Raw genomic sequence first — 27,223 nt, forward strand, 5'->3', positions numbered from 1 at the left:
AACAAAGCCATTACCTACAGAGAGATGAACCTGGAGAAGAGTCAACTAAGCAAGCTGGTCCTGGTGCTCTGTTCACAAACACTGTGACTGACCCAAACTTAAGGAAAGCTTTGACTATGTACAGACTCAGTGAGCATAGCCTTGCTATTGATTAAGGCCACCGTAGGCAGACCTGGCTCTCAAGAGAAGACAGGCTATGTGCACACTGCCCACAAAATGAGCTGGAACCTGAGCTGCACTTCCTAACCTCCTGCCAAATGTATGACCATATTAGAGACACATATTTCCCTCAGATTATACAGATCCACAAAGAATTTGAAAACAAACCCAATTTTGATAAACGCCCATATCTACTGGGTGAAATACCACAGTGTGCCATCACAGCAGCATTATGTGTAACCTGTTGCCACAAGAAAAGGGCAACCAGTGAAGAACAAACACCATTGTAAATACCACACACATTTATGTTTATTTATTTTCCCATTTGTACTTTTAACTATTTGCTCATCATTACAACACTGCATATAGGCATATGACATTTAAAATGTATTTATTCTTTTTCAACTTCCGTGACCGTAATGTTTACTGTTCATTTTTATTGTTTAGTTCACTTTTGTTTATTATCTACTTCACTGTTTGGCAATGTTAACATATGTTTCCCATGCCAATAAAGTCCTTGAATGTAATTGAATTGAAAGAGAGCGAGAGAGAAAGAGTGGGAGAGAGAGAGATGAGCTGTGTAGCTCATGTATACACTAAGGGCATTCTTTGGCGTTGGGACAAGAGATTTTGAGAAGGGGGCGTGCTAACGTTTTTTTCTGTGCACAAGAAGGGCCGCTTATTCATAACACTCCCAGACGCAGGTGTAGACCAGGCTACCTATTCATATGCTCTGCACTCTTCTTCAATCAATACCTACACATCGAGACCAAGGAACTTCGGGAGGAATTACCAGCCGGAGAATGGTTTCGCAATGTTAATTGATATTTGGTGCGGTTATTTTTTTGTTCTCTCTCATCCATACTTCCCGAGCGCAAATGACTTGACATGGATTGTGGTCGCTGTTAGGGACTTTATTTGTGAAATATAGAGGAAGAATTAACACGATGACTGACCAGGTAAGGTGACAAAAAAAATCAGCTCTGACCTCACTGTTTTTATGTGCCAAACGTTTTCTTTGAGTTCAGTAGACTATAACAAATTGCATCTTTAAACTACATACCGGTGCGCTGTATGCTACATAACGTCTTTAGCAGAAAGACTACGGAGCTGGCTTGGGAGCTTCGCGATATGTGGAATTCTAGTAGCACGTGCACGCTGACAAAGCTGTCACTATGTTTACGCGCACAACTCCCACTCTCAATCAGCGTTGTCTGTCATCTCCCGAAAGGTGCGGACACATCAATTAGTATTTGTTTCATAAGCAGGCTCATCTCTCTTCTATAATAAATTAGGATCATTATTATGATATTTTTACAGTATAATTACTCGACATGTTGAATTCGAAACTAAAATGTGATCATCAGTGGGCGAAATAATAGCGGGTCTAATAGTTACACTATAGTGGCAACACCACCAACAGTAGCCTAGCAGCCAGAGCAATTTATGTTCTACAGTGGTAATACAATGAGCAAACAGAAGTATAGAAACAAAGCATTGCCTGTAGTAGGCCTACAGTATTGTACTGTAGTATTTTGTTATTGCCCAATGTTGTGTGTTACGGTTTGCCCTAGTTTCTCACCTGTCAGTCGATCCTTCTCGGTGTCTTTCTTTATTGCTCTCCTGCATCTCCTTGACAACAAAGGCCATGATTAATTAATTGCACCCTTTCAATTACTCTTATTGGTACTGTGCCTGAGTCCAGCAATACACTATATCCCTGTGTGTTACTGAGTGGAGATCAGCCACAGGCACACCTGCTCCTGGCTCTGTGCTGGCTGTTTGCTGGCTCCCAGGGTGAGTGCTCCAGCTATATGAATTGCTGTATTAATATTGATGGAGGTCATCTGACTGATCTGCTGCAGTACACACGCTGAATGCTCCCAGCAACACAAACTGATGGCTTTGGTTGTTGTTGAAAACTGATGAGAACAGTCTCTATACTGTGTGTGTGTGTGTGTGTGTGTGTGTGTTGTGCGTGTTTGCATATGCACACACACACACACAGGTTTAGGTAGGCCTATACGTAGGTATATGTGTTTACGTTTTGCGTGCATAGAGCCTATAGCTTACTGTAGACATGTTTATCTGCTTTTGTGTGTGACATGCAGGAGGAGGGCTCATGGACATTTATGTTCTGGACCTATTTTCTGCTAATGCATCCCAGAGTCCCATTGTAACAGTCTTGCTTCCATCCCTGTCCTCGCCCCAACCTGAGCTTGAACCAGGGACCCTCTGAACACATCAACAACCGCCCCCCACAAAGCATCATTACATTTCACTCCACGAAAGCCTTGGAGCTGATCTGATTGGTCAGAAGACAGATTAGTGTTTAAACGCAGCATTTGCTTCCATAGTAATAGGCCTACTGTGTCAGCTATTTGTGTAAAATGTAACTCTTCTTCTCCTGCATTAACATTCACTCAGTTCCATGCTCATAAGGGTCATGTCCTTTGGGGCTTGTACTCACTACCTATTTTTTGTCTCTCTCAGTACAGTATGTTTCTTACCACCGCTCCCCCTCTGAGAAGAGGAAGCACACCTCTACCAATCAAGCACCAGCTGAGGCGGGAGGAGGCCGTATCAGAGGACCGTGATTGGATACCAGGGATTGACAAACCATCCACACTGCCAATCAGTGACACTCTTTGCCAGGATGAATTATTTGGTCAGGCGGCGGAGGGGTATCATGGGAGTGCTATAAGGATCGTACTACTTGGGCAGAATGGGGTTGGAAAATCATCGCTGGCTCTGTCCCTGGCTGGACTGTCAGACAGATCTCTTTCGGTGGACTCTGAAACAGCCTGTGGTAAAGTTCTTCAATGTGTTTATATTTGTGTGTGTGCGTGCGTGTGTGGATTGTAGTGTGTGTGCAGTGTGCACGTGGTATCTACTTTATGTCAATCGCATTACATCATCCACCACAAAAGACCAACATCATTCTGATTCGTGAGGTTGAGAGTTACTTTTCCCATTTTCTGAGTGCACTCTAAAGGCAGAGAAATTACAAGATAAACCAAAAAAGCACTCTGTGTCACTAGGCTGTCTGAAAGGTCAGGGTGATAATAACAGCAGTCTTGGGCCAATCACTCAACCAATCAATGCTCCAGCAGAGTGATGGGCACACTGCTCTGTAAGAGGTGCTGCAAGAGACATGTCATGAAGAGTCAGACCACAAAGTATTCATTATGGTTCCTAGAATCCTGGAGAGTCAAGGTATTTGCAACATAGCTATTTCTGGAACCTTAATGCTCTGTGGGCCACCGTACTGTAGGCTACCATAACCTTGTCCAATATCTGTGTGTGCTTCTAACTCCTCAGCCTATCATTGTGTAATACCAGACATGGGCCTCGGTTAACTTTTTTTTTTTTTTTTTCACCTTTATTTAACCAGGTAGGCTAGTTGAGAACAAGTTCTCATTGACAACTGCGACCTAATCAATAGGCTGAATGTTTTCTTGCATATCCACCTCAAACCATTTGTGAGTGTGTGTTATCATGTGTTTGTGTATCACTTTATTGTTGTGTATGTTCATGTGTCATGTTTGGTTACAGGAGAAGGCTACGAGCGCACAGTGTCAGTTGACGATGAGGAGAGTTCAGTCATCATTTATGACAACTGGAAACAGGTATTTAAGGCATTCTCTACACCACAGGTGTCAAAACTCATTCCACGGAGGGACAAGTGTCTGCGGGTTTTCGTTCCTCCCTTGTACTTGATTGATCAACTAAGGTCATTAATTAGTTACAAACTCCCCTCACCTGGTTGTCTAGGCCTAAACTGGAGCCAAATTGAATGAAAATAACAAAAACCAGCAGACATTCAGCCCTTCATGGAATGAGTTTGACACCACTGCTCTACACTGTCATTCTACTACTTGCTTTCTACACTGTCATTCTACTAATTGCTTTCTACTAATTGCTTTTACTAATTGCTTTCACATTCATGTGATTTGCTCAAATTTCTGTCTGAGTACAGATAGTGCCTTGCGAAAGTATTCGGCCCCCTTGAACTTTGCGACCTTTTGCCACATTTCAGGCTTCAAACATAAAGATATAAAACTGTATTTTTTTGTGTTAGAATCAACAACAAGTGGGACACAATCATGAAGTGGAACGACATTTATTGGATATTTCAAACTTTTTTAACAAATCAAAAACTGAAAAATTGGGCGTGCAAAATGATTCAGCCCCTTTACTTTCAGTGCAGCAAACTCTCTCCAGAAGTTCAGTGAGGATCTCTGAATGATCCAATGTTGACCTAAATGACTAATGATGATAAATACAATCCACCTGTGTGTAATCAAGTCTCCGTATAAATGCACCTGCACTGTGATAGTCTCAGAGGTCCGTTAAAAGCGCAGAGAGCATCATGAAGAACAAGGAACACACCAGGCAGGTCCGAGATACTGTTGTGAAGAAGTTTAAAGCCGGATTTGGATACAAAAAGATTTCCCAAGCTTTAAACATCCCAAGGAGCACTGTGCAAGCGATAATATTGAAATGGAAGGAGTATCGGACCACTGCAAATCTACCAAGACCTGGCCGTCCCTCTAAACTTTCAGCTCATACAAGGAGAAGACTGATCAGAGATGCAGCCAAGAGGCCCATGATCACTCTGGATGAACTGCAGAGATCTACAGCTGAGGTGGGAGACTCTGTCCATAGGACAACAATCAGTCGTATATTGCACAAATCTGGCCTTTATGGAAGAGTGGCAAGAAGAAAGCCATTTCTTAAAGATATCCATAAAAAGTGTTGTTTAAAGTTTGCCACAAGCCACCTGGGAGACACACCAAACATGTGGAAGAAGGTGCTCTGGTCAGATGAAACCAAAATTGAACTTTTTGGCAACAATGCAAAACGTTATGTTTGGCGTAAAAGCAACACAGCTGAACACACCATCCCCACTGTCAAACATGGTGGTGGCAGCATCATGGTTTGGGCTTGCTTTTCTTCAGCAGGGACAGGGAAGATGGTTAAAATTGATGGGAAGATGGATGGAGCCAAATACAGGACCATTCTGGAAGAAAACCTGATGGAGTCTGCAAAAGACCTGAGACTGGGACGGAGATTTGTCTTCCAACAAGACAATGATCCAAAACATAAAGCAAAATCTACAATGGAATGGTTCAAAAATAAACATATCCAGGTGTTAGAATGTCCAAGTCAAAGTCCAGACCTGAATCCAATTGAGAATCTGTGGAAAGAACTGAAAACTGCTGTTCACATGCTCTCCATCCAACCTCACTGAGCTCGAGCTGTTTTGCAAGGAGGAATGGGAAAAAAATTCAGTCTCTCGATGTGCAAAACTGATAGAGACATACCCCAAGCGACTTACAGCTGTAATCGCAGCAAAAGGTGGCGCTACAAAGTATTAACTTAAGGGGGCTGAATCATTTTGCACGCCCAATTTTTCAGTTTTTGATTTGTTAAAAAAGTTTGAAATATCCAATAAATGTCGTTCCACTTCATGATTGTGTCCCACTTGTTGTTGATTCTTCACAAAAAAATACAGTTTTATATCTTTATGTTTGAAGCCTGAAATGTGGCAAAAGGTCGCAAAGTTCAAGGGGGCCGAATACTTTCGCAAGGCACTGTATGTGGTGGGTGGTAATGCAGATGATTTGCTTCATTACATGTTTTGATAAATAGCCTAAATGTGTAGTCCTCTCTTTTCTGGCAGAATTTGGAAGGGATTTTGAATGGTCTTAGAATGAGATTGTTTTGTTCTATTCAAATATTTGAGTTATAAAGAGGCTAGAGGAGCACAGCTGGTCTAAGGTGATTTTGTGTGTGTGTGTGGGGGGGGGGGGGGGCTATAGTAGAATATCTACATAGGCGTACAGAGGCCCATTATCATCAACCATCACTCCTGTGTTCCAATGGCACGTTGTGTTAACTAATCCAAGTTTATTATTTTAAAAGGCTAATTGATCATTAGAAAGCTCTTTGCAATTATGTTAGCACAGCTGAAATCTGTTGTACTGATTTAAAGAAGCAATAAAACTGGCCTTCTTTAGACTAGTTGAGTATCTGGAGCATCAGCATTTGTGGGTTCGATTACAGGCTCAAAATGTCCAGAAACAAAGAACTTTCTTCTGAAACTCATCAGTCTATTCTTGTTCTGAGAAATGAAGGCTATTCCATGCGAGAAATTGCCAAGAAACTGAAGATCTTGTACAACTCTGTGTACTACTCCCTTCACAGAACAGCGCAAACTGGCCCTAACCAGAATAGAAAGAGGAGTGGGAGGCCCCGGTGCACAACTGAACAAGAGGACAAGTACATTAGTGTCTAGTTTGAGAAACAGACGCCTCACAAGTCCTCAACTGGCAGCTTCATTAAATAGTACCCGCAAAATACAAGTCTCAACATCAACAGTGAAGAGGCGACTCCGGGATGCTGGCCTTCTAGGCAGAGTTGGGAAAAAAAAGCCATATCTCAGACTGGCCAATAAAATGAAAAGATTAAGATGGACAAAAGAACACAGACACTGGACAGAGGAACTCTGCCTAAGAAGGCCAGCATCCCGGAGTCGCCTCTTCACTCTTCACAAAACCCGAGCCATGAGGTCGAAGGAATTGTCCGTAGAGCTCCGAGACAGGATTATGTCGAGGCACAGATCTGGAGAAGGGTACCAAAAAATGTCTGCAACATTGAAAGTCCCCAAGAACAAAGTGGCCTTCATCATTCTTAAATGCAAGAAGTTTGGAAGCACCAAGACTCTTCCTAGAGCTGGCTGCCCGACCAAACTGAGAAATCAGGGGGAAAGGGCCTTGGTTAAGGGAGGTGATCAAGAACCTGATGGTCACTCTGACAGAGGTCCAGAGTTCCTCTGTGGAGATAGGAGAACCTTCCAGAAGGACAACCATCTCTGCAGCACTCCACCATTCAGGCCTTTATGGTAGAGTGGCCAGACGGAAGCCACTCCTCAGTAAAAGGCACATGACAGCCCACTTGGAGTTGCTAAAAGGCACCTAAAGGACTCAGACCATGGGAAACAAGATTATCTGGTCTGATGAAACCAAGATTGAACTCTGGCCTAAATGCCAAGCATCACATCTGGAGGAAACCTGTCACCATCCCTACGGTGAAGCATGGTGGTGGCAGCATCATACTGTGGGGATGTTTTTCAGTGACAGGAACTGGGATTCTATTCAGGATTGAGGGAAGATGAACAGAGCAAAGTACAGAGAGATCCTTGATGAAAACTTGCTCCTGAGTGCTCAGGACCTCACCTTCCAACAGAACAACAACCCAAAGTCACAGTCAAGACAACGCAGGAGTTGTCTCTGAATGTCCTTGAGGCCCAGCTAGAGCCTGGAATTGAACCCAATCGAACGTCTCTGGAGAGACTTGAAAATAGCTGTGCAGCGACACTCCCCATCCAACCTGACAGAGCTTGAGAGGATCTGCAGAGAAGAATGGGAGAAACTCTCCAAAAACAGGTGTGCCAAGCAATTTGCAGAAATATCTAAACCTGTTTTTGCTTTGTCATTGTGGGGTATTGTGTGTAGATTGATGATGGGGGAAAAACACAATATAATCCATTTTATAATAAGGTTGTAACATAAAAAAATGTGTTTTTTTTTACATCGGTAGTGTCGTCTCACTCAGGGGAACTCCATTTTAAGGCATTTCTCTAAAAGGGAATAAACTTTCAAGCTTTCACCTCATTTTATCTCTCTGGTCTTGCTTTTTTTCAGTAAAGATGTCTCTTTCTCCTCCCTCCATGTTTTCCCTGATTTACCTCTTTTCTACAAAAAAAATCTAATCAAATTGTATTTGTCACATGCGCCAAATACAACATGTGAGCAACCTTAGAGTGAAATGCTGACTTACAAGCCCTTAACCAACAATGTCGTTTTCATCTTAAAATGAATCTCCTCTCTCTCTCCTTCTCTCTTGCCCCTCTCGTTCGTGTGCTCCCTTTCTTACTCAGAACTGACCCTTTTTTAGTGTAGTTAAATCTCTCTGAAAGTCAGTTACATGTGTTATTCTCTGCATGTTTATACAAGTGCAGGTGTTACGCCATGGCAACATGAGCAAGCCAGTGGGGTTTGGAGCGGCTCCAGCCCAGCAGCAGTAAGGAGAGAGAGCAGACTGGACCAGCTCCCGCTCGCCCCAACACACACACACACACAGTCATTCAAACACACTCACCAACACCCTTCTTTCACTGCTGATGCCACGTTGACCCTGATAGCAGCATCACTGCAATGAATTCTGGGTGTGTGTGCGTACTTGTATGCGTAGCATGCGTGCAGTGTGCACTGACCCCAGAGGATTTTGCCTAACTCTAGCTAGTCCCCTATTCCATCTGTGCTCCACCCTCCCCAGGTTACCATGGTGACCAGTGGACTGAACAAATCCCCAACATGGATTACATCATGTAGTTGTAGAAGCAGTGGGCTACAAAGCTTCTGGCTCCCAGAGTCGATGGGAACCACTGGTTTTACTGTAGCTGCATGTGCCTCATCATAACCCAACCAATCATCTGGAGTATTTTATAGGATAATAAAACATTTATAATAACTAGATTGTGATTTTAGGGTGGTTCCTTGGTTCCCAGCTGATTCACACCTGCTGCTAGTTGTACCTTCTTCCATGTCAAAGCACCTGAGTCCTACACTATCAGCAGCCATACAGCCACATCATCACAGAACATTTCACAGAGTACACTCACACACACAGTGGCGCTCTGAGCTTCTCTTCAGCTAGCCCTGGGACTGGGAGTCTTGACGTCAGGCTTAAATAAGTCATCCAGCTTCCTAAAATAGCCGGCACATGCATGGCCGGGACCTGGATGTCCTCTACTGTACTATTTGCCATCTTCTGTGTAGATCACTCATGTAGACAATCAGCCACCATCTTTCAGGGCCAGTGGGATGTGTTTTGATGGTTGTGAGTTGGTTCTCTAGCACTTCCTCTCTCTATTAACAGGCTGACCACACCTGTCTGCACCACCAGGCTTTTTCGATGCTGGAGGTCTGAGCCAGCTGTGAGCGAATGGATCTAAGTGTAGAGCCATTCATTACTGCACCGGCAAACCTATCGAAACACACTGTATGTCTGCTGCAAGTGTCTATAATTATTTTACAACTATAAAGTGCAACATTTATGGTAGAAAACCTTGGAAGCACTCTGAGGCCAATCGAAGTAGGCCAGTACACAGTAGCTATCTTGAAAAGAGACAAGGATGTGTGTGATTTGATGGTGTTCACTGCTTGACTTGGGCAGGAGCTCACGTGAGCCGAGTACCGGTACCTCATATTTTCTACTGCTGGAGCTCGTTTAGTTTAATTTTAGTTTAATTTATTTTCACCAAAGAAAACAAGTGATCGACAACAATACAAATAAAATGTGTATAAAATTTGGATTGAGATCCGGGCTTTTCGCTGGCCATGGCAGAACACTGACATTCCTGTCTTGCAGGAAATCACGCACAGAACGAGCAGTATGGCTGGTGGCATTGTCATGCTGGAGGGTCATGTCAGGATGGGTACCACATGAGGGATGAGAATGTCTTCCCTGTAACGCACAGCGTTGTAATTGCCTGCAATGACAACAAGCTCAGTCCGATGATGCTGTGACACACCGCCCCAGACCATGACGGACCCTCCACCTCCATCCCGCTCCAGAGTACAGGCCTCGGTGTAACGCTCATTCATTCGACGATAAACGCAAATCCGACATTCACCCCTGGTGAGACAAAACCGTGACTCGTCAGTGAAGAGCACTTTTTGCCAGTCTTGTCTGGTCCAGCGACGGTGGGTTTGCCCATAGGCGATGTTGTTGCTGGTAATGTCTGTGAGGACCTGCCTTACAACAGGCCTACAAGCCCTCAGTCCAGCCTCTCTCAGCCTATTGCGGACAGTCTGAGCACTGATGGAGGGATTGTGCGTTCCTGGTGTAACTTGGGCAGTTGTTGTTGCCATCCTGTACCTGTCCTGCAGGTGTGATGTTCGGATATACCGATCCTGTGCAGATGTTGTTACACGTGGTCTGTCACTGCGAGGACGATCAGCTGCCCATCCTGTCTCCCTGTAGCGCTGTCTTAGGCATCTCACATTACGGACATTGCAATTTATTGCCGTGGCCACATCTGCCACATCTGCAGGGACCCTGGGCATCTTTCTTTTGGTGTTTTTCCAGAGTCAGTAGTAAGGCCTCATTAGTGTCTTAAGTTTTCATAACTGTGACCTCAATTGCCTACCATCTGCAAGCTGTTAGTGTCTTAAACCTCTTACAGCTACCCCCCTACTTTTTTCAATTTCTGCCTGAAGACATACCCAAATCTAACTGCCTGTAGCTCAGGCTCAGAACCAAGTATATGCATATTCTGGATTTCATTTGAAAGAAAACACTCTGAAGTTTGTGTAAATGTGAATTGATTGTAGGATAATATTTCACAATAGATCTGGTTTAGATAATACAATGAAAAAAACATATGTTTTTCATTTTTTATTGTGTGTGTCTGAATAGAGGGGTCAGTATCTATTGTTGTGTGTGTCTGTCTGTATAGAGCGATCAGTAACTAGAACAAATAGATTTGAGTGGTTTTTAAAGAGTTCAGAGTTTAACATGGGACAGTATTTAGTAGTTCATTCAGCTATTGCTGAAGAAGCAGCTACTCTTCCTGGGGTCAACATGAAACATTACATCATACAGAACACTAATGGACAAGAACAGAACTACACACATTTCAAATAAGAACAATGGACCACAGGAGGATGATGCAGACTGTCTAGGAGAGACTAATATACAGAATTTTATTTTATTTTGGAATCTTTCATCAGAGAGGCTAAGCATACAAGTCAACTGTATGTCTAGAAATGCATTGGAAATCATTCAGATTTCTTTGTAAAATAAAATATACTGTACTTTTAACTTCAAAACATATTTGACAAAATTATGTCTAATGTCATGTATATTCACCGTTTTCCTGTATTGCATTTACACATTATCCTGAATGAGATTCATGGTGAAAACATCAGGTTTCAGTTGTTTCTGTTTATGGCTTTTACTCAGGAGGCCCTGGTGCATCAATAATCTTTGGTGATTATATGGGGACATACGCTAAGTGACAAGTTACACTCAAAGTGAGCTTGCGAGAGTCCGGTATGTGGGCATGTGAGAGTGTAGTACACGTATGCAAGCTGTAAATAATTGTGTGTGTGTGTGTGTGGAGGGCAGTATACCATGACAGATGGTCTGAGTGGAACAGAACAGAGAGGAGCTGACTGACTAGAAGACAAACACAGTGTTGAGTTATCAAGCATCCCACTGATGAAAAGCCCTTTTTATTTTGTCACAGTTACCCTGGAGAGCTCTCTGTCATGACACTGCCCATCCTTCTCCGGCGTGGCCGTGTTTCTCTTGGCTGCTTACAAAGATTAGTGGCTGTCTCTCCCTGCTCCACAAAGCCTGCTAGTCCCACTCCACTACCCCATCTCCTCCCTCCTCACATCCTCCTCCCATCTCTCATCCCTCCCCTCTCCTCCCCCTGCACCAAGCCCAGACGGTGACAGGTGGCCAGGCTCACTTCTGCGCCGCTAACTCCCCTCCCTCCTCCAGAGGGAGATGGAGTGGGTTCCGGAGACCATGGATTCCCTGCTGCGGGGTACAATCCTCTTTGGCTTGTAGGAGCTGGGAATTTTTCAGGCGGAGGCTCTCCAGAGGGCTGAAATGTACCTTCAGATCCATGTGGATGTAGGGCACACAGACTGAAACAGACACAGTCAGACACAGGCAGACAGGGCTGGCTATGGTGGGTTAAGAAAGGGGGCTGGCAGCTCTTCTCCTTCTGTGTGCCTGAGTGAGTGAGTGAATCAGAGAGGCCTGTCCTCCAGAGCCACAGTTTACTATACAGGCCAGGACTAGAGGGAGGGAGACATCATTTAAGCCCAGTGCTTCAGTGGGGAGTGGCCACCACTAAAAGGGTCAGAAGCCTCAAACTGAAGCAGGAAGTTCACAAGGGCACAATGTGTTGTGTTGGATTTAGGACAAAGCCCCTGTGAGTCCACTCAGCAGAGAACGTAAAGTAGGATTAAAATAAGGGTTATGCCAGGTGGTGAGGGATAAGAACTGGCACAATAGTACTGATTTTAGAATGATTCAAATTCTGAATTTCAGAGCTGGGTAATCATTTTAAATCCTCCCTCTGATATAAGCGTTCATTATGTTACATGCATTAAAACAATTTAGGTTATAGCCTGGGTGGTGTGGTGGTCAATATACATGTTTGAATCCAGCCCACTCTTTACCTTTCTTTCTCTCAGTCTCTACACTATCCAACAAAACATAAAAAATGCTAAATATATTTATATAAACATAATATAGGTTGTTGAGAAGAGAACAAGTGTGTATCAGTATCATTAATGTGTGTGTGTGTGTGTGTGTGTGTGTGTGTGTGTGTGTGTGTGTGTGTGTGTGTGTGTGTGTGTGTGTGTGTGTGTGTGTGTGTGTGTGATGCAGGACCTGTCCATGCTGCAGTGTGAGGTGGTTGTCCTGGTGTTCTCGGTGACTGACAGGAGGAGTTTCCAGCACACTGCACAGCTCCGCCTCATCCTCAGGGAGTCACTGCCCCACACTCCCATCATCCTCGTGGGCAACAAGAGTGACCTTGTCCGTTGTCGAGACATCAGCACAGAGGGTAGGGAGGACATCCTCGCTATACTGTAACACACATACACACCGTTATCACATGAGTGCCCAATGCATATATTTTTAACGTGCCTCCTGTCAATCAATCTAAGGGTCTCTCCTTTCCACCTTGTGCCACCATTCTCATGTAATCACCTACAGTGCAGTGTACAGATATAATACAGTATTGCATGCAAATGTATAAAATACATACTTACAGTCAATACCATATAACCCCCACCACTTTTCCCAACCATTCTCATCATAACACCAGCAATGTCTCAGTACAGTATGGTTGAGGTTGGCACAGGAGTGAAAATCCATTCCTGTCCCTTCTTGTCCTGTCAATTTTTTTACCGTACTGTCTTGATCCTGCAACAGTTTTATAACGCAGGAACTTCCCTGTCCCGCCCAATAAAAATCACTGCTATTCCATCCCGTGCTCAATTTTACACGCATAAATCAGCTCTGCAGATATCATCTCTGCATGTGAGTAGTCATAGCAACTGCTCCATTTTGGCTGCCACTTAGCGCTCACGAAACAGTTGCCTGCCCTGCACACACAGCCGATAACAACCACATTATGAGATTTTTACGATGAAGGCAGCCTCACTACTTAGTCGGAATAACTCAATTCCTCTCTTAAAGGCTTCATCATTCACTGACATACGTTGGCATCTGAGGTAAAGTAGTAGCCATGGCTACAACTGCAGCGAAATGACAATACATTTTGTATAGGTTTTGATTATGTAAACTACACTACCATTCAAACATTTGGGGTCACTTAGAAATATCCTTGTTTTTGAAAGAAAAGAAAAAAAATTGTCCATTCCAAATAACATCACTTTGATCAGAAATACAGTGTAGACATTGTAATGTTGTAAATGACTATTGTAGCTGGAAACGGCACATTTTTAATGGACTATCTACATTGGCGTACAGAGGCCCATTATCAGCAACCATCACTCCTGTGTTCCAATGGCACGTTGTGTTAGGTAATCCAAGTTTATTATTTTAAAAGACTAATTGATCATTAGAAAGCTCTTTGCAATTATGTTAGCACAGCTGAAATCTGTTGTACTGATTAAAGAAGCAATAAAACTGGCCTTCTTTAGACTAGTTGAGTATCTGCATCAGCATTTGTGGGTTCGATTACAGAAAATGTACAGAAACTTTCTTCTGAAACTCATCAGTCTATTCTTGTTCTGAGAAATGAAGGATATTCCATGCGAGAAATTGCCAAGAAACTGAAGATCTCGTACAACGCTGTGTACTACTCCCTTCACAGAACAGCGCAAACTGGTTCTAACCAGAATAGAAATAGGAGTGAGAGGCCCCGGTGCAGAACTGAGAAAGACAACAAGTACATTAGAGTGTCTAGTTTGAGAAACAGACGCCTCACAAGTCCTCAACTGGCAGCTTCATTAAATAGTACCAGCAAAACAGCAGTCTCAACGTCAACAGTGAAGAGGTGACTCCGGGATGCTGGCCATCGTCGTGGTTAATCTATTCTGGGCCTCTGTATTACGCCAATTATCTCTCATATCTGTATTTCACAGATAAACTGTTTGGGAGAAAAAATTGAACTGTGTTATTGTTCCCTCAAGAACCCATAAATATAATTTTGGCTTGGTGATGTTAAGCTCTATTCAATCCATATTATGGAAGTTCAGAGTAATTTAAAGGCAATGTTCCTGCGTTGGTGGAGACTACATTCACGGTAAATGCTGAATATGTTGGCTCAATCTTAAATGACCTTTAAATGTATATTGCACAATCTGTAACAGATACAGATTGAAAAGAGCCCTTACTGTGAAATGTCTTCCAGTGGGTTTAAGAGCAAACATTCGCGAGGGCCGGGAAATTATGTTGACTACCTTTGGATAATGGTGCTGAAGGGGATGGCTGCCGTTTTACGGGCTCCTAACCAACTGTGCTATTTTGTTCATTTTTTCTCATTGTTTGTAACTTATTTTGTACATAATGTTGTTGCTGTCATCTCTTATGACTGGAAAGAGCTTCTGGATATCAGAACAGCGACTACTCACCTCGAACTGGATGAAGATATTTTCTTTAATGAGTCCGACACGAAGGATATACTGCTTCCCCGAGACCAGGCCCTGTCATTCGCGTGAAGGAAAGACGGAAATACAGGGGACGGAGATCGGGGTGCCTTGTGAGAATTTGTCGGAGAGTGGGTATCCCGCCTCTACCATCCGTTGGCCAAAATGCAATCAATCCGTTCGAGATTATCCTACCAACGGGACCTTTAAAACTGTAATATCTTATGTTTCACGAGTCGTAGGTGGATAATATAGAGCTGGCTGGGTTTTCCATGCATCGGAAGGACAGAACAGCTATGTCTGGTTAGAAGAGGGGTGGGGGTGTGTGTCTATTTGTCAATAACGGCTGGTGCGCAACGTCTATTATTAAAGAAGTCTGAAGGTATTGCTCGCCTTAGGAAGAGTACCTCATGGTAAGCTGTAGACCACACTATCTACCAAGAGAGTTTTCATCTATATTTTTCATAGCTGTCTATTTATCACCACAAACCGATGCTGGCACTAAGACCGCACTAAACGAGCTGTATAAGGCCATAAGCAAACTAGAAAATGCTCATCCAGAGACGGCACCCCTAGTGGCCGGGGACTTTAATGCAGTAAAACTTACATACGTTTTACCTCATTTTTACCAGTGCAACAGGAGGGAAAAAAACTCTAGACCAAATTTATTCCACACACGGAGACGCATACAAAGCTCTCCCTCGCCCTCCATTTGGCAAATTTGACCATAATTCTATTTTCCTGATTCCTGCTTACAAGCAAAAACTAAAGCAGGAAAGTAACAGTGACTCGCTCAATGCCCTCAGACAAACCATCAGTACAGGACTAAGATTGAATCCTACTACACTGGCTCTGATGCTCGTCAGATGTGGCAGGGCTTGCAAACTATTCCGGACTTCAAAGGGAAACCGAGCCTCGAGCTGCCCAGTGACACAAGTCTACGAGGCTGGTCATGACTCACATCGAGGCTGGTCATGACTCGCATCAACACCATCATCCTGGAAACCCTACACCTACTCCAATTTGCATACTGCCCCAAAAGATCCACAGATGACACAATCTCATTCGCACTCCACACTGCCCTTTCCCACCTGGAAAAAGGAACACCTATGTGATAATGCTGTTCGTTGACTACAGCTCAGCGTTCAACACCATAGTACCTACAAATCTCATCACTAAGCTAAGGACCCTGGGACTAAACATTTCCCTCTGCAACTAGATCCTGGACTTCCTGACTAGCTTCCCCCAGGTGGTAAGGATAAGCAACAACACATCTGCCATGCTGATCCTTAACACTGGGGTCCCTCAGAGGTGTGTGCTTAGTCCCCTCCTGTACTCCCTGTTCACCCATGACTACATGGCCAAGAACGACACCAACACCATCATTAAATTTACTGACAACACAACAGTGGTAGGCCTCATCACAGACAATGAGACATTCTATAGGGAGGAGGTCAGAGACCTGGCAGTGTGGTGCGATGACAACAATGTCTCCCTCAATGTGAGCAAGACAAAGGAGCTGATCGTGGACTACAAGAAAAGGAGGGTCGAACAGGCCCCCATTAACATCAATGGGGCTGTAATGGAGTGGGTCGAGAGTTTCAAGTTCCTTGGTGTCCACATCACCAACAAACTATCATGGTCCAAACACACCAAGACAGTCGTGAACAAGGCACGGCAACACCATTTCCCCCAGAGGATTTGTCATGGATCCCTAGATCCTCAAAAAGATCTACAGCTGCACCATCGAGAGCATCCTTACCGGTTGCATCACCGCCTGGTATGGCAACTGTTATGGAAACTGTCTCTGTATACATTTACGTGATTACAATGCAAAACTCATAGCAAAACTCAGTCACATAGCCTACAGTAAGCAACAGAAAACCCTTATATTAGTGTTCTATCAATGAAAGCAGTGACCTCTACGTACTTGTAGAGGTGTTTATGGACACGTAGCTCTCCCTCCCTCCTCATCCCTTGCTGGGGGAATTCAGATGTATGCCTCATGTCTTCTGTTGTTATTTGGAGTATCTCTCTAGCACAGAGGACTGGTGTCACTATCTTTATACTCATGTAAGCACACACACACACGCACCCACACAAACTTACAAACACCAGCCGGCAATCACATGCACACACTCTCACACCTCTCTCTCCCCTCTCAGTGTGGGTGGGGGGTGGTGACACTGCCTGTGCCATGTGTGGAAGGCTGTGATAAGGAGCGTCAGAGAAGAGAGAGGAGAAATGACTGGGGTGTCTATGCTACAAGGGGCTGCTGCAGGGGTGTGTGAATAAAAGTGATTAAATCGGACAGTTGTGAGTTGGTATTTGTGTACAGTGTGGGTGTGAGACCTTTTGTTTTGGATGAAACATTTTTTTGTTTCGTATAGGTTGTCCAGAAGATAATGGAAGTGTGTGTGTGTGTGTGTGAGAGAGAGAGAGACAGAGAGAACCACAGTAATGATGTGGTCATCGATTTGGAAATGCTACATCTGTCTTTTGTATCCATCGATCTACGGTATTCTGAGGCCTGACTCCCTGTCCGATATTTGAGCCTGAATAAGGAAGAAAACTTGCATGGCTGGAGGACTATTTAACATTGACTGTATTGTTTGGTGCCTGTGGTTGAGATATGGGTTATAAAATGTATTTATGGTATTGCTGTGGCACATTTATTTCTCTCTCCCTTCTCTTTCTCTTACTATGTATATATTAACAGTGCATTCGGAAAGTATTCAGACCCTTTGACTTTTTGCACAGTTTGTTACGTTACAGCCTTATTCTAAAATCGATTAAATAGTTTTTTCCCCTCATCAATCTCCACACAATACCCCATAATGTCAAAGCAAAAATAGGTTTTTAGAAATTTTTGCAAATGTGTAAAAACCAGTAAACGGAAATATCACATTTACATAAGTATTCAGTACTTTGTTGAATCACCTTCGGCAGTGATTACAGCCTCGATTCTTCTTGGGTATGACGCTACAAGCTTGGCACATCTGTATTTGGGGAGTTTCTCCCATTCTTCTCTGCAGATCCTCTCAAACTCTGTCAGGTTGGATGGGGAGCATCACTGCACAGCTATTTTCAGATCTTTCCAGAGGTGTTCGATCGGGTTCAAGTCCGAGCTCTGGCTGGGCCACTAAAGGACATTCAGAGACTTGTTCCGAAGCCACTCCTGCGTTGTCTTGGCTGTGTGCTTAGAGTCATTGTCCTGTATTAAGGTGAACCTTCACCCCAGTCTGAGGTCCTGAGTGCTCTGGAGCAGGTTTTCATCAAGGATTTCTCTGTACTTTGCTTCATTATTCCCTCAATCCTGACTAGTCTCCCAGTCCCTGCCGCAGAAAAACATCCCCTCAGCATGATGCTGCCACCACCATGTTTCACTGTAAGGATGGTGCCAGGTTTCCTCCAGACGCGATCCTTGGCATTCAGGCCAAAGAGTTCAATCAATCAAATGTATTTGTAAAGCCCTTTTTACATCAATAGATGTCACAAAGGTCTATACAGAAACCCAGCCTAAAACTCCAAACAGCAAGCAATGCAGATGTAGAAGCACGGTGGCTAGGAAAAACTTCATAGAAAGGCAGGACCCTAGCAAGAAACCTAGAGAGGAACCAGGCTCTGAGGGGTGGCCAGTCTTCTTCTGGCTGTGCCGGGTGGAGATTATAAGAGTACATGGTCATTTAAGGCTAGATTATTCTTCAAGATGTTCAAACGTTCATAGATGACCAGCAGTGTCAAATAATAATCCCAGTGGTTGTAGAGGGTGCAACAGGTGCAACAATACCTCAGGAGTGAATGTCAGTTGGCTTTTCATAGCCGAGCATTCAGAGGTCGAGACAGCAGGTGAGGTAGAGAGAGAGATTCGAAAACAGCAGGTCCGTGACAAGGTAGCATGTCCGGTGAACAGGTCAGGGTTCCCTAGCCACAGACAGAACAGTTGAAACTGGAGCAGCAGCATGACCAGGTTGACTGGGGAGTTATCAGGCTAGGTAGTCCTGAGGCATGATCCAAGAGCTCCGGTCCTCCGGGAGGGAGAGAGGGAGAATTAGAGGGAGCATACTTAAATTCACAGGACACCAGATAAGACAGGAGAATTTCACCAGATATAACAGACTGACTCTAGCCCCCCGGAACATAGACCAGTATAAAAGACACCTGTCCACACACTCAATCAAACAGACTCCAACCTCTCCACAATGGCCAAGACCAGAGAGCTGTGTTAGGACATCAGGGATAAAATTGTAGACCTGCACAAGGCTGGGATGGGCTACATGACAATAGGCAAGCAGCTTGGTGAGAAGGCAACAACTGTTGGAGCAATTATTAGAAAATGGAAGAAGTTCAAGATGACGGTCAATCACCCTCGGTCTAGGGCTCCATGCAAGATCTCACCTCATGGGGCATCAATGATCATGAAGAAGGTGAGGGATCAGCCCAGAACTACACGGCAGAACCTGGTCAATGACCTGAAGAGAGTTGGGACCACAGTCTCAAAGAAAACCATTAGTAACACCTTACGCAGTCATGGATTAAAATCCTGCAGCGCTCGTAAGGTCCCCCTGCTCAAGCCAGCGTATGTCCAGGCCCGTCTGAAGTTTGCCAATGACCATCTGGATGATCCAGAGGAGGAATGGGAGAAGGTCATGTGGTCTTATGAGACAAAAATAGAGCTTTTTGGTCTAAACTCCACTCGCCGTGTTTGGAGGAAGAAGAAGGATGAGTACAACTCCAAGAACACCATCCCAACCATGAAGCATGGAGGTGGAAACATCATTCTTTGGGGATGCTTTTCTGCAAAGGGGACAGGACGACTGCACTGTATTGAGGGGAGGATGGATGGGGCCATGTATCGCGAGATCTTGCCCAACAACCTCCTTCCCACAATAAGAGCATTGAAGATGGGTCGTGGCTGGGTCTTCCAGCATGACAATGACCCGAAACACACAGCCAGGGCAACTAAGGAGTGGCTCCGTAAGAAGCATCTCAAGGTCCTGGAATGGCCTGAACCCAATAGAAAATCTTTGGAGGGAGCTGAAAGTCCGTATTGCCCAGCGACAGCCCCGAAACCTGAAGGATCTGGTTGAAAGTCTGTATGGAGGAGTGGGCCAAAATCCCTGCTGCAGTGTGTGTAAACCTGGTCAAGAACTACAGGAAACGTATGATCTCTGTAATTGCAAACAAAGGTTTCTGTACCAAATATTAAGTTCTGATTTTCTGATGTATCAAATACTTATGTCATGCAATAAAATGCAAATGAATTACTTAAAAATCATACAATGTGATTTTCTGGATTTTTGATTCCGTCTCTCACAGTTGAAGTGTACCTATGATAAAAATTACAGACCTCTACATGCTTTGTAAGTAGGGAAACCTGCGAAATCGGCAGTGTATCAAATACTTGTTCTCCCCACTGTAGATACTTGATACTGAGACGGGTGGGTCCGGGGACACTGTGTCCCTATCCGACGATACCCCGGGACAGGGCCAACCAGGCAGGATATAACCCCACCCACTTTGTCAAAGCACAGCCCCCTCACCACTAGAGGGATATCAACAGATTGCCAACTTACATCCCTGAGACAAGGCTGAGTATAGCCCACGAAGATCTCCCCCACAGCACAAGCCCGAGGGGGCGCAAAACCGGGCAGGAAGATCACGTCTGTGACTCAACCTACTCAAGTGACGCACCCCTCCTAGGGAGCGCATGGAAGAATCCCAGTGGAAAGCCCTTGCTGTCTCTGCCGACCAGGCAGTGACAGCAAGGGCAGTTCGTCGCTCCAGTGCCTTGCCGTTCACCTTCGCACCTCTGGGCCAGACTACACTCAATCATAGGACCTACTGAAGAGATGAGTCTTCAGTAAAGACTTAAAGGTCAAGACTGAGTCTGCATCTCTCACATGGATAATTAGATAATTCCATAGAAATTGAGGTCTATAGGAGAAAGCCCTGCCTCCAGCCGTTTGCTTAGAAATTCTAGGGACAATAAGGAGGCCTGCATCTTGTGACCGTAGCATACGTTTAGGCATGTACGGCAAGACCAAATCGGAAATATAGGTAGCAAAGCCCATGTAATGATTTGTAGGTTAGCAGTAAGACCTTTAATTAATATGGCTAGGCGTCCCACCAGCGGGACAACTTCCAGTGAAAAAGAATATGGATAGTAAACATTTAGGTACATACAAGTGTCTTATATCGGTTAAAAATGTAAATTCTTGTTAATCTAACTGCACTGTCCGATTTACAGTAGGCTTTACAGCGAAAGCATGCCATGCGATTGTTTGAGGACGGAGCCCTACATCAAAATATTTTTCCACCGGCACAGGTTTCATAAATTCACAAATAGCAATTAAATATTAACTTGAATATCTTGAAAATCTTCCTCTGATTTGTCATCCAAAGGGTCCCAGCTACAACATGTAGTGTCGTTTTGTTAGATAAAATCCTTTATATCCCAAAAAGTCTGTTTAGTTGGTGCCATCATCGATTTGAGTAATCCACCCGTTCAACATGCAGAGAAAGGAATCCAAAAATCTAACGCTAAACTTTGTTAAAACAAGTCAAAATATGTTTCTATGCAATCCTCAGATACCCTAAAATGTAACTAAACTATAATATTTCATACGGAAAGAAGTATGTTTAATAGGAAAAATGATATTAGCAGGTGCGTCTCCTCCTCGTCACGGCGCATACATGAGTTTCCAAGTCTGTATCCCTGTGGTAAAACTCATAATTCTTCCTCGTTTTGAATGAAACAAGCCTGAAACCTTGAATAAAGACTACTGATAGGAATTGCATACTGGGAGCTAGATTTCATATTTTACCTATACATTCTATTGGAAGAGCATGGGCTCTCAAAAAATAAAATATGTTGGTTTTTCTTTGGATTTTCTCCTACCATATCTATTGTGTTATAATCTCCTACATTATTTTAACATTTCTACAAACTTAAAGTGTCTTCTTTCCAATAGTACCAATTATATGCATATCCTGGCTTCAGGGCCTGAGCAACAGGCAGTTTTCTTTGGGCACGTCAGTCAGTCGGAAATTGAGAAAAAAGGACCCTAGCCCTAACAAGTTTTAAATTAGCCCTAGCCTTAACAGGAAGCCAATGTAGAGAAGCTAACATTGGAGTAATATGATAAAAAAATGTGGGTTCTAGTCAGGATTCTAGCAGTCATGTTTAGCACTAACAGAAGTTTATGTAGTGCTTTATCTGGGTAGCCAGAGAGTTGAGAATTGCAGTAGTCTAATCTAGAAGTGACAAAAGCATGTATTAGCTTTTCTGCATAATTTTTGGACAAAATGTTTCAGATTTTTGCAATGTTACGAATATGGAAAACGCTGTCCTTGAGATATTCTTGATATATTCATCAAAAGAGAGATCAGTGTCCAGAGTAACGCCGAGGTCCTTCAGTTTTATTTGAGACGACTGTACAACTATCAAGTGGCGCGGCGGTCTAAGGCAGTGCATCTCAGTGCTTGAGGTGTCACTACAGACACCCTGGTTTGAATCCAGGCTGTATCACAACTGGCCGTAATTCGGAGTCCCATAGGGCGGTGCACATTTGGCCCAGCATTGTCCGGGTTTGGCTGGTGTAGGTTGTCATTGTAAATAAGAATTTGTTATTAAATGACTTGCCTATTTAAATAAAGGTTAAAAAAAATCTAAATAATTGTCAGATCCAACAGCAGATCTCTTTGTTTCTTGGGACCTAGAACTAGCATCTCTGTTTTGTCCGAGTTTAAAAGTAAAACATTTGCCGACATCCACTTCCTTATGTCTGGAACACAGGCTTCCAGGGTAGGCAATTTTGGGGCTTCGAATTGTACAGCCAAGTGTTGTCCGCATAGCAGTGAAAGTTGACATTGCGTATACGAACGACATCACGAAGAGGTAGAATATATATAGTGGAAACAATAGTGGTCCTAAAACGGAACCTTGAGAGAACTTACAATTGATTTGTCAGAGGACAAACCATCCACAGAGACTGATATCTTTCTGACAGATAAAATCTAAACCAGGCAAGAACTTGTCCTTGTAGACCAATTAGGGTTTCTAATCTCTCCAAAAGAATGTGGTGATGGATGGTGTCAAAAGCAACACTAAGGTCTAGGAGCACAAGGACAGATGCAGAGCCTTGGTTTGACACCATTAAAAGGTAATTTACCACCTTCACAAGTGCAGTCTCAGTGCTATGATGGGGTCTAAAACCAGACTGAAGCATTTCGTATACATTATTTGTCTCCAGGAAGGCAGTGAGTTGCTGCGAAACAGCTTTTTCAACAACAACAAAAATTGAGGAATGGGAGATTCAATATAGTCCAATAGTTTTTTACATTTTCCTGGTCAAGGTTTTCAAGAGAGGCTTTATGACTGGTACACATCCAGTGGATAGGGAATCATTTATTATGGTCAACATAGGAGGGCCAAGGACAGGAAGTAGCTCTTTCAGTAGTTTAGTTGGAATAGCGTCCAGTATGCAGCTTAAAGGTTTAGAGGCCATGACTATTTTCATGAATTTGACAAGAGATACAGGATTTTTTTAAATCGAGTGTCTCCATTGATCCTAGGTCCTGGCAGTTCTGCGCAAACTCAGGAATACTGAGCTTTGGAGAAATACAAAGATTCAAATTGGAGTCTGTAATTTGCTTTCTAATAATCATGATATTTTCATCAAAGAAGTTCATTAATTTATCACTGCTGAAATGAAAGCTATCCTCTCTTGTTTAATGCTGCTTTTTAGTTAGCTTTGCGACAGTATCATAATTCTCCTCAATTAGGTTGGAAAAATAGGATGATCAAGCAGCAGTGAGGGCTCTTCGATACTGCACAGTACCGTCTTTCCAAACTAGTCGGAAGACTTCCAGTTTGGTGGAGCACCATTTCCGTTCCAATTTATTGGCAGCTTGTTTTAAGGCTCGGGTATTTTCTGTATACCAGGGAGCAAATTTCTTGTGACAAATGTTTCTTGTTTTTAGGGGTACGACTGCATCTAGGGTGTTACGCAAGGTTAAGTTCCTCAGTTAGGTTAACCCATTTTTGTACTCCAACGTCCATGGGTAAGTGGAGGGAGTCTGGAAGGGCATCTAGGAATCTTTGGGTTGTTCGAGAATTTATAGCACGTCATTTGATGATCCTTGGTTGGGGTCTGAGCAGATTATTTGTTGCGATTGCAAACGTAATCAAATGGTGGTCCGATAGTCCAGGATTATGAGAAAAAACATTAAGATCCACAATATGTATTCCACAGGACAAAACTAGATCCAGGGTATGACTGTGACAATGAGTAGGTCCAGAGACATATTGGACAAAACCCACTGAGTCGATAATGGCTCCGAAAGCCATGTGAATATTAAAGTCACCGAAACTGTGAATATTATCTGCCATGAATACAAGGTCCGATATGAATTAAGGGAACTCGGTGAAGAACGCTGTATACTGCCCACGAGGCCTGTAAACAGTAGCTATAAAAACGGAAAGGCTCTGGAGCAACGAACCGCCCTTGCTGTCTCTGCCTGACCGGTTCCCCTCTTTCCACTGGGATTCTCTGCCTCTAACCCTATTACAGGGGCTGAGTCACTGGCTTACTGGGGCTCTCTCATGCCGTCCCTGGAGGGGGTGCGTCACCTGAGTGGGTTGATTCACTGATGTGGTCATCCTGTCTGGGTTGGCGCCCCCCTTGGGTTGTGCCGTGGCGGAGGTCTTTGTGGGCTATACTCAGCCTTGTCTCAGGATGGTAAGTTGGTGGTTGAAGATATCCCTCTAGTGGTGTGGGGGCTGTGCTTTGGCAAAGTGGGTGGGGTTATATTCTTCCTGTTTGGCCCTGTCCGGGGGTGTCCTCGGATGGTGCCACAGTGTCTCCTGACCCCTCCTGTCTCAGCCTCCAGTATTTATGCTGCAGTAGTTTATGTGTCGGGGGGCTAGGGTCAGTTTGTTATATCTGGAGTACTTCTCCTGTCCTATTCGGTGTCCTGTGTGAATCTAAGTGTGCGTTCTCTAATTCTCTCCTTCTCTCTTTCTTTCTCTCTCTTGGAGGACCTGAGCCCTAGGGCCATGCCCAGGACTACCTGACATGATGACTCCTTGCTGTCCCCAGTCCACCTGACCGTGCTGCTGCTCCAGTTTCAACTGTTCTGCCTTATTATTATTCGACCATGCTGGTCATTTATTAACATTTGAACATCTTGGCCATGTTCTGTTATAATCTCCACCCGGCACAGCCAGAAGAGGACTGGCCACCCCACATAGCCTGGTTCCTCTCTAGGTTTCTTCCTAGGTTTTGGCCTTTCTAGGGAGTTTTTCCTAGCCACCGTGCTTCTACACCTGCATTGCTTGCTGTTTGGGGGTTTAGGCTGGGTTTCTGTACAGCACTTTGAGATATCAGCTGATGTACGAAGGGCTATATAAATAAATTTGATTTGATTTGATTTGTTCCTAGGCTGTCATTGAAAATAAGAATTTGTTCTTAACTGACTTGCCTAGTTAAATAACATAAAATGTTTTGTTTTGCCAAACCTACATTTCTACACTAGCCAGTTTTAGCCTTAGCCAGCACCATCTTTAGATTAGCCTTTACGCCGGTAGCCCTGCCCCCTGGTACACAGTGTATTCTTTTTAAGTCTAATATTATGGGTAAAAGAGTCGCTAATGACTAGGGTTTTCAATTTGTCAGAGCTAATGGTGGGAGGCTTCGGCAGCTCAGACTCAGTAACGGGTGGTTGAGAGACCTGAGAAGGCTCCTGACTCCGACTTGTTGCTTAATGGGGAGAACCGGTTGAAAGTTTCTGTCGGCTGAATGAACGATACCGGTTATGCCGACACCCTTTCATTCCAGAAGCCTTGAGAAAATTGTCCGGCTGCGGGGACTGTGCTAGAGGATTTATATACTATCTGTACTTACTGGTGGCACAGACGCTATTTCATCCTTTCCTACACATAAATTACCCTTGCCTAACGATTGCATCTGAAGCTGTGTTAGCAACATGGCTATCCTCACCATAAGGCAATAGTTCTCCTGTATATTATGAATGCAGCGACTGCAATTAGATGGCATAGTGTTCATGTTACTACTTAGCTTCGGCTGATGGAGGTCCTAGAACCATGTGCAGATAAAGCGTCCGGTGTGAAAAACTTGAGTGAGGAAAAAACTAAGATGTTGGTAAATGTATTAAAAGTAAAAAACAAAAAAACAAGTAGCAACAAACAGCACAACAGCACTGAGACAGGTCCGGAAGTTGAGGGCGCAGAAACAGGGTGGGGGCTGAGCAACTAATCAATCTCTGATCAATCTCAGACCTAGATAATCTTGTTTCTCATGGTCTGAGAGTCTTTAGGTGCCTTTTGGCAAATGCGAAATAGGTGGAATGGTATCAAATACATCCAACACTTAGTTTGATGCCATTCCTTTCGCTTTGTTCCAGCCATTATTTTGAGCCATCCTCCCCACAGCAGCTTTCACTGAGCTCTAACCATCGTTAATAACACAATGCTGTTGTTTAATATCTACTGCTCTCTCTAATGCTTAGTCTGCCTTCTCCCTACACCTCCTCCCTCTCTCCTCCCCTCCTCCCTCTCTCCTTCTTTGTCCTTGCTCTCTCTCTCTCTCTCGCTCACTCTCCTCTCTACTCCCCTCCTCTATCCTCTTCCCACCTCAGCCACTGCCACCACAACACTATAATCTCACGGTGGTCTCATCTTATTGTGGCTCCTCCCTACCTCGGCTCAGCTGAGAACGGCTCAGCTCCATAAAAAAAAAAAATCATTTTCATTCCGCTCTTAACAGGTTAAGACTCCATTCAATCAGCTGTTATATGTAGTAGATATTAGGATAAGCCCAACTGACCTTTCCACTAAACATGGCTGTCATGGTATCTCTATTGCTACATCCCTCGCCCCTCTCTCTGTGTTCCAGAGGCCCACTCCAGTGCCATGACGTATGACTGCCAATATCTGGAGCTGTCTGCCTCCCTGGACCACGGCACCACCGAGTTGCTGGAGGGAGCAGTGAAGGCTGCCAGGGGTGACTGCGTGGGGCCAGGCTGGACGGAGGGGGACCCCGGGGCGGGGCGCAGGGAGAGCCTGACCAGCAAGGCCAAGCGCTTCCTGACTGGCCTGGTGCCACGCTCCTACGGCCGAGGAGACAGAGACCGAGGCCAATACAGGGAGATGAGCAGGCACCGGGGGAGCAAGATCCTCCGACAGAAATCACGCTCCTGCCATGACCTCAGTGCAATGTGACACATCAGACAGACAGACAGACAGAGAGAGGGGATGGGAGGTGTGTGAAACGGGGAAAGAATGAAGGAGGACAACAGGGGATGGGAGATACGTTATGGAAGGGGAAAAT

General features: G+C 44.2%; 1 protein-coding gene across 1 annotated transcript; it reads left to right on the forward strand.

The window, feature by feature from the left end:
* Window positions 1-1,063: 1,063 nt before the first annotated feature.
* Window positions 1,064-27,223, forward strand: LOC139387381 (GTP-binding protein REM 2-like). Its single transcript, XM_071133524.1, has 5 exons — window positions 1,064-1,118; window positions 2,653-2,968; window positions 3,715-3,788; window positions 12,640-12,817; window positions 26,789-27,223. Exons 1-5 carry the CDS (start codon window positions 1,107-1,109, stop codon window positions 27,112-27,114), a joined length of 906 nt encoding a protein of 301 aa, XP_070989625.1. The 5' UTR covers window positions 1,064-1,106; the 3' UTR covers window positions 27,115-27,223.

The sequence above is a fragment of the Oncorhynchus clarkii genome, chromosome 28 (genome assembly GCF_045791955.1).
Source record: "Oncorhynchus clarkii lewisi isolate Uvic-CL-2024 chromosome 28, UVic_Ocla_1.0, whole genome shotgun sequence".
Taxonomy (NCBI): Eukaryota; Metazoa; Chordata; class Actinopteri; order Salmoniformes; family Salmonidae; genus Oncorhynchus; species Oncorhynchus clarkii.

Excerpts from the sequence above, each read along its gene's own strand:
- LOC139387381 (XM_071133524.1), top strand. Across the intron at positions 2,969-3,714 it reads GGACTCTGAAACAGCCTGTG|GAGAAGGCTACGAGCGCACA; the intron begins GTAAAGTTCTTC and ends GTTTGGTTACAG. Across the intron at positions 12,818-26,788 it reads TCGAGACATCAGCACAGAGG|AGGCCCACTCCAGTGCCATG; the intron begins GTAGGGAGGACA and ends TCTGTGTTCCAG.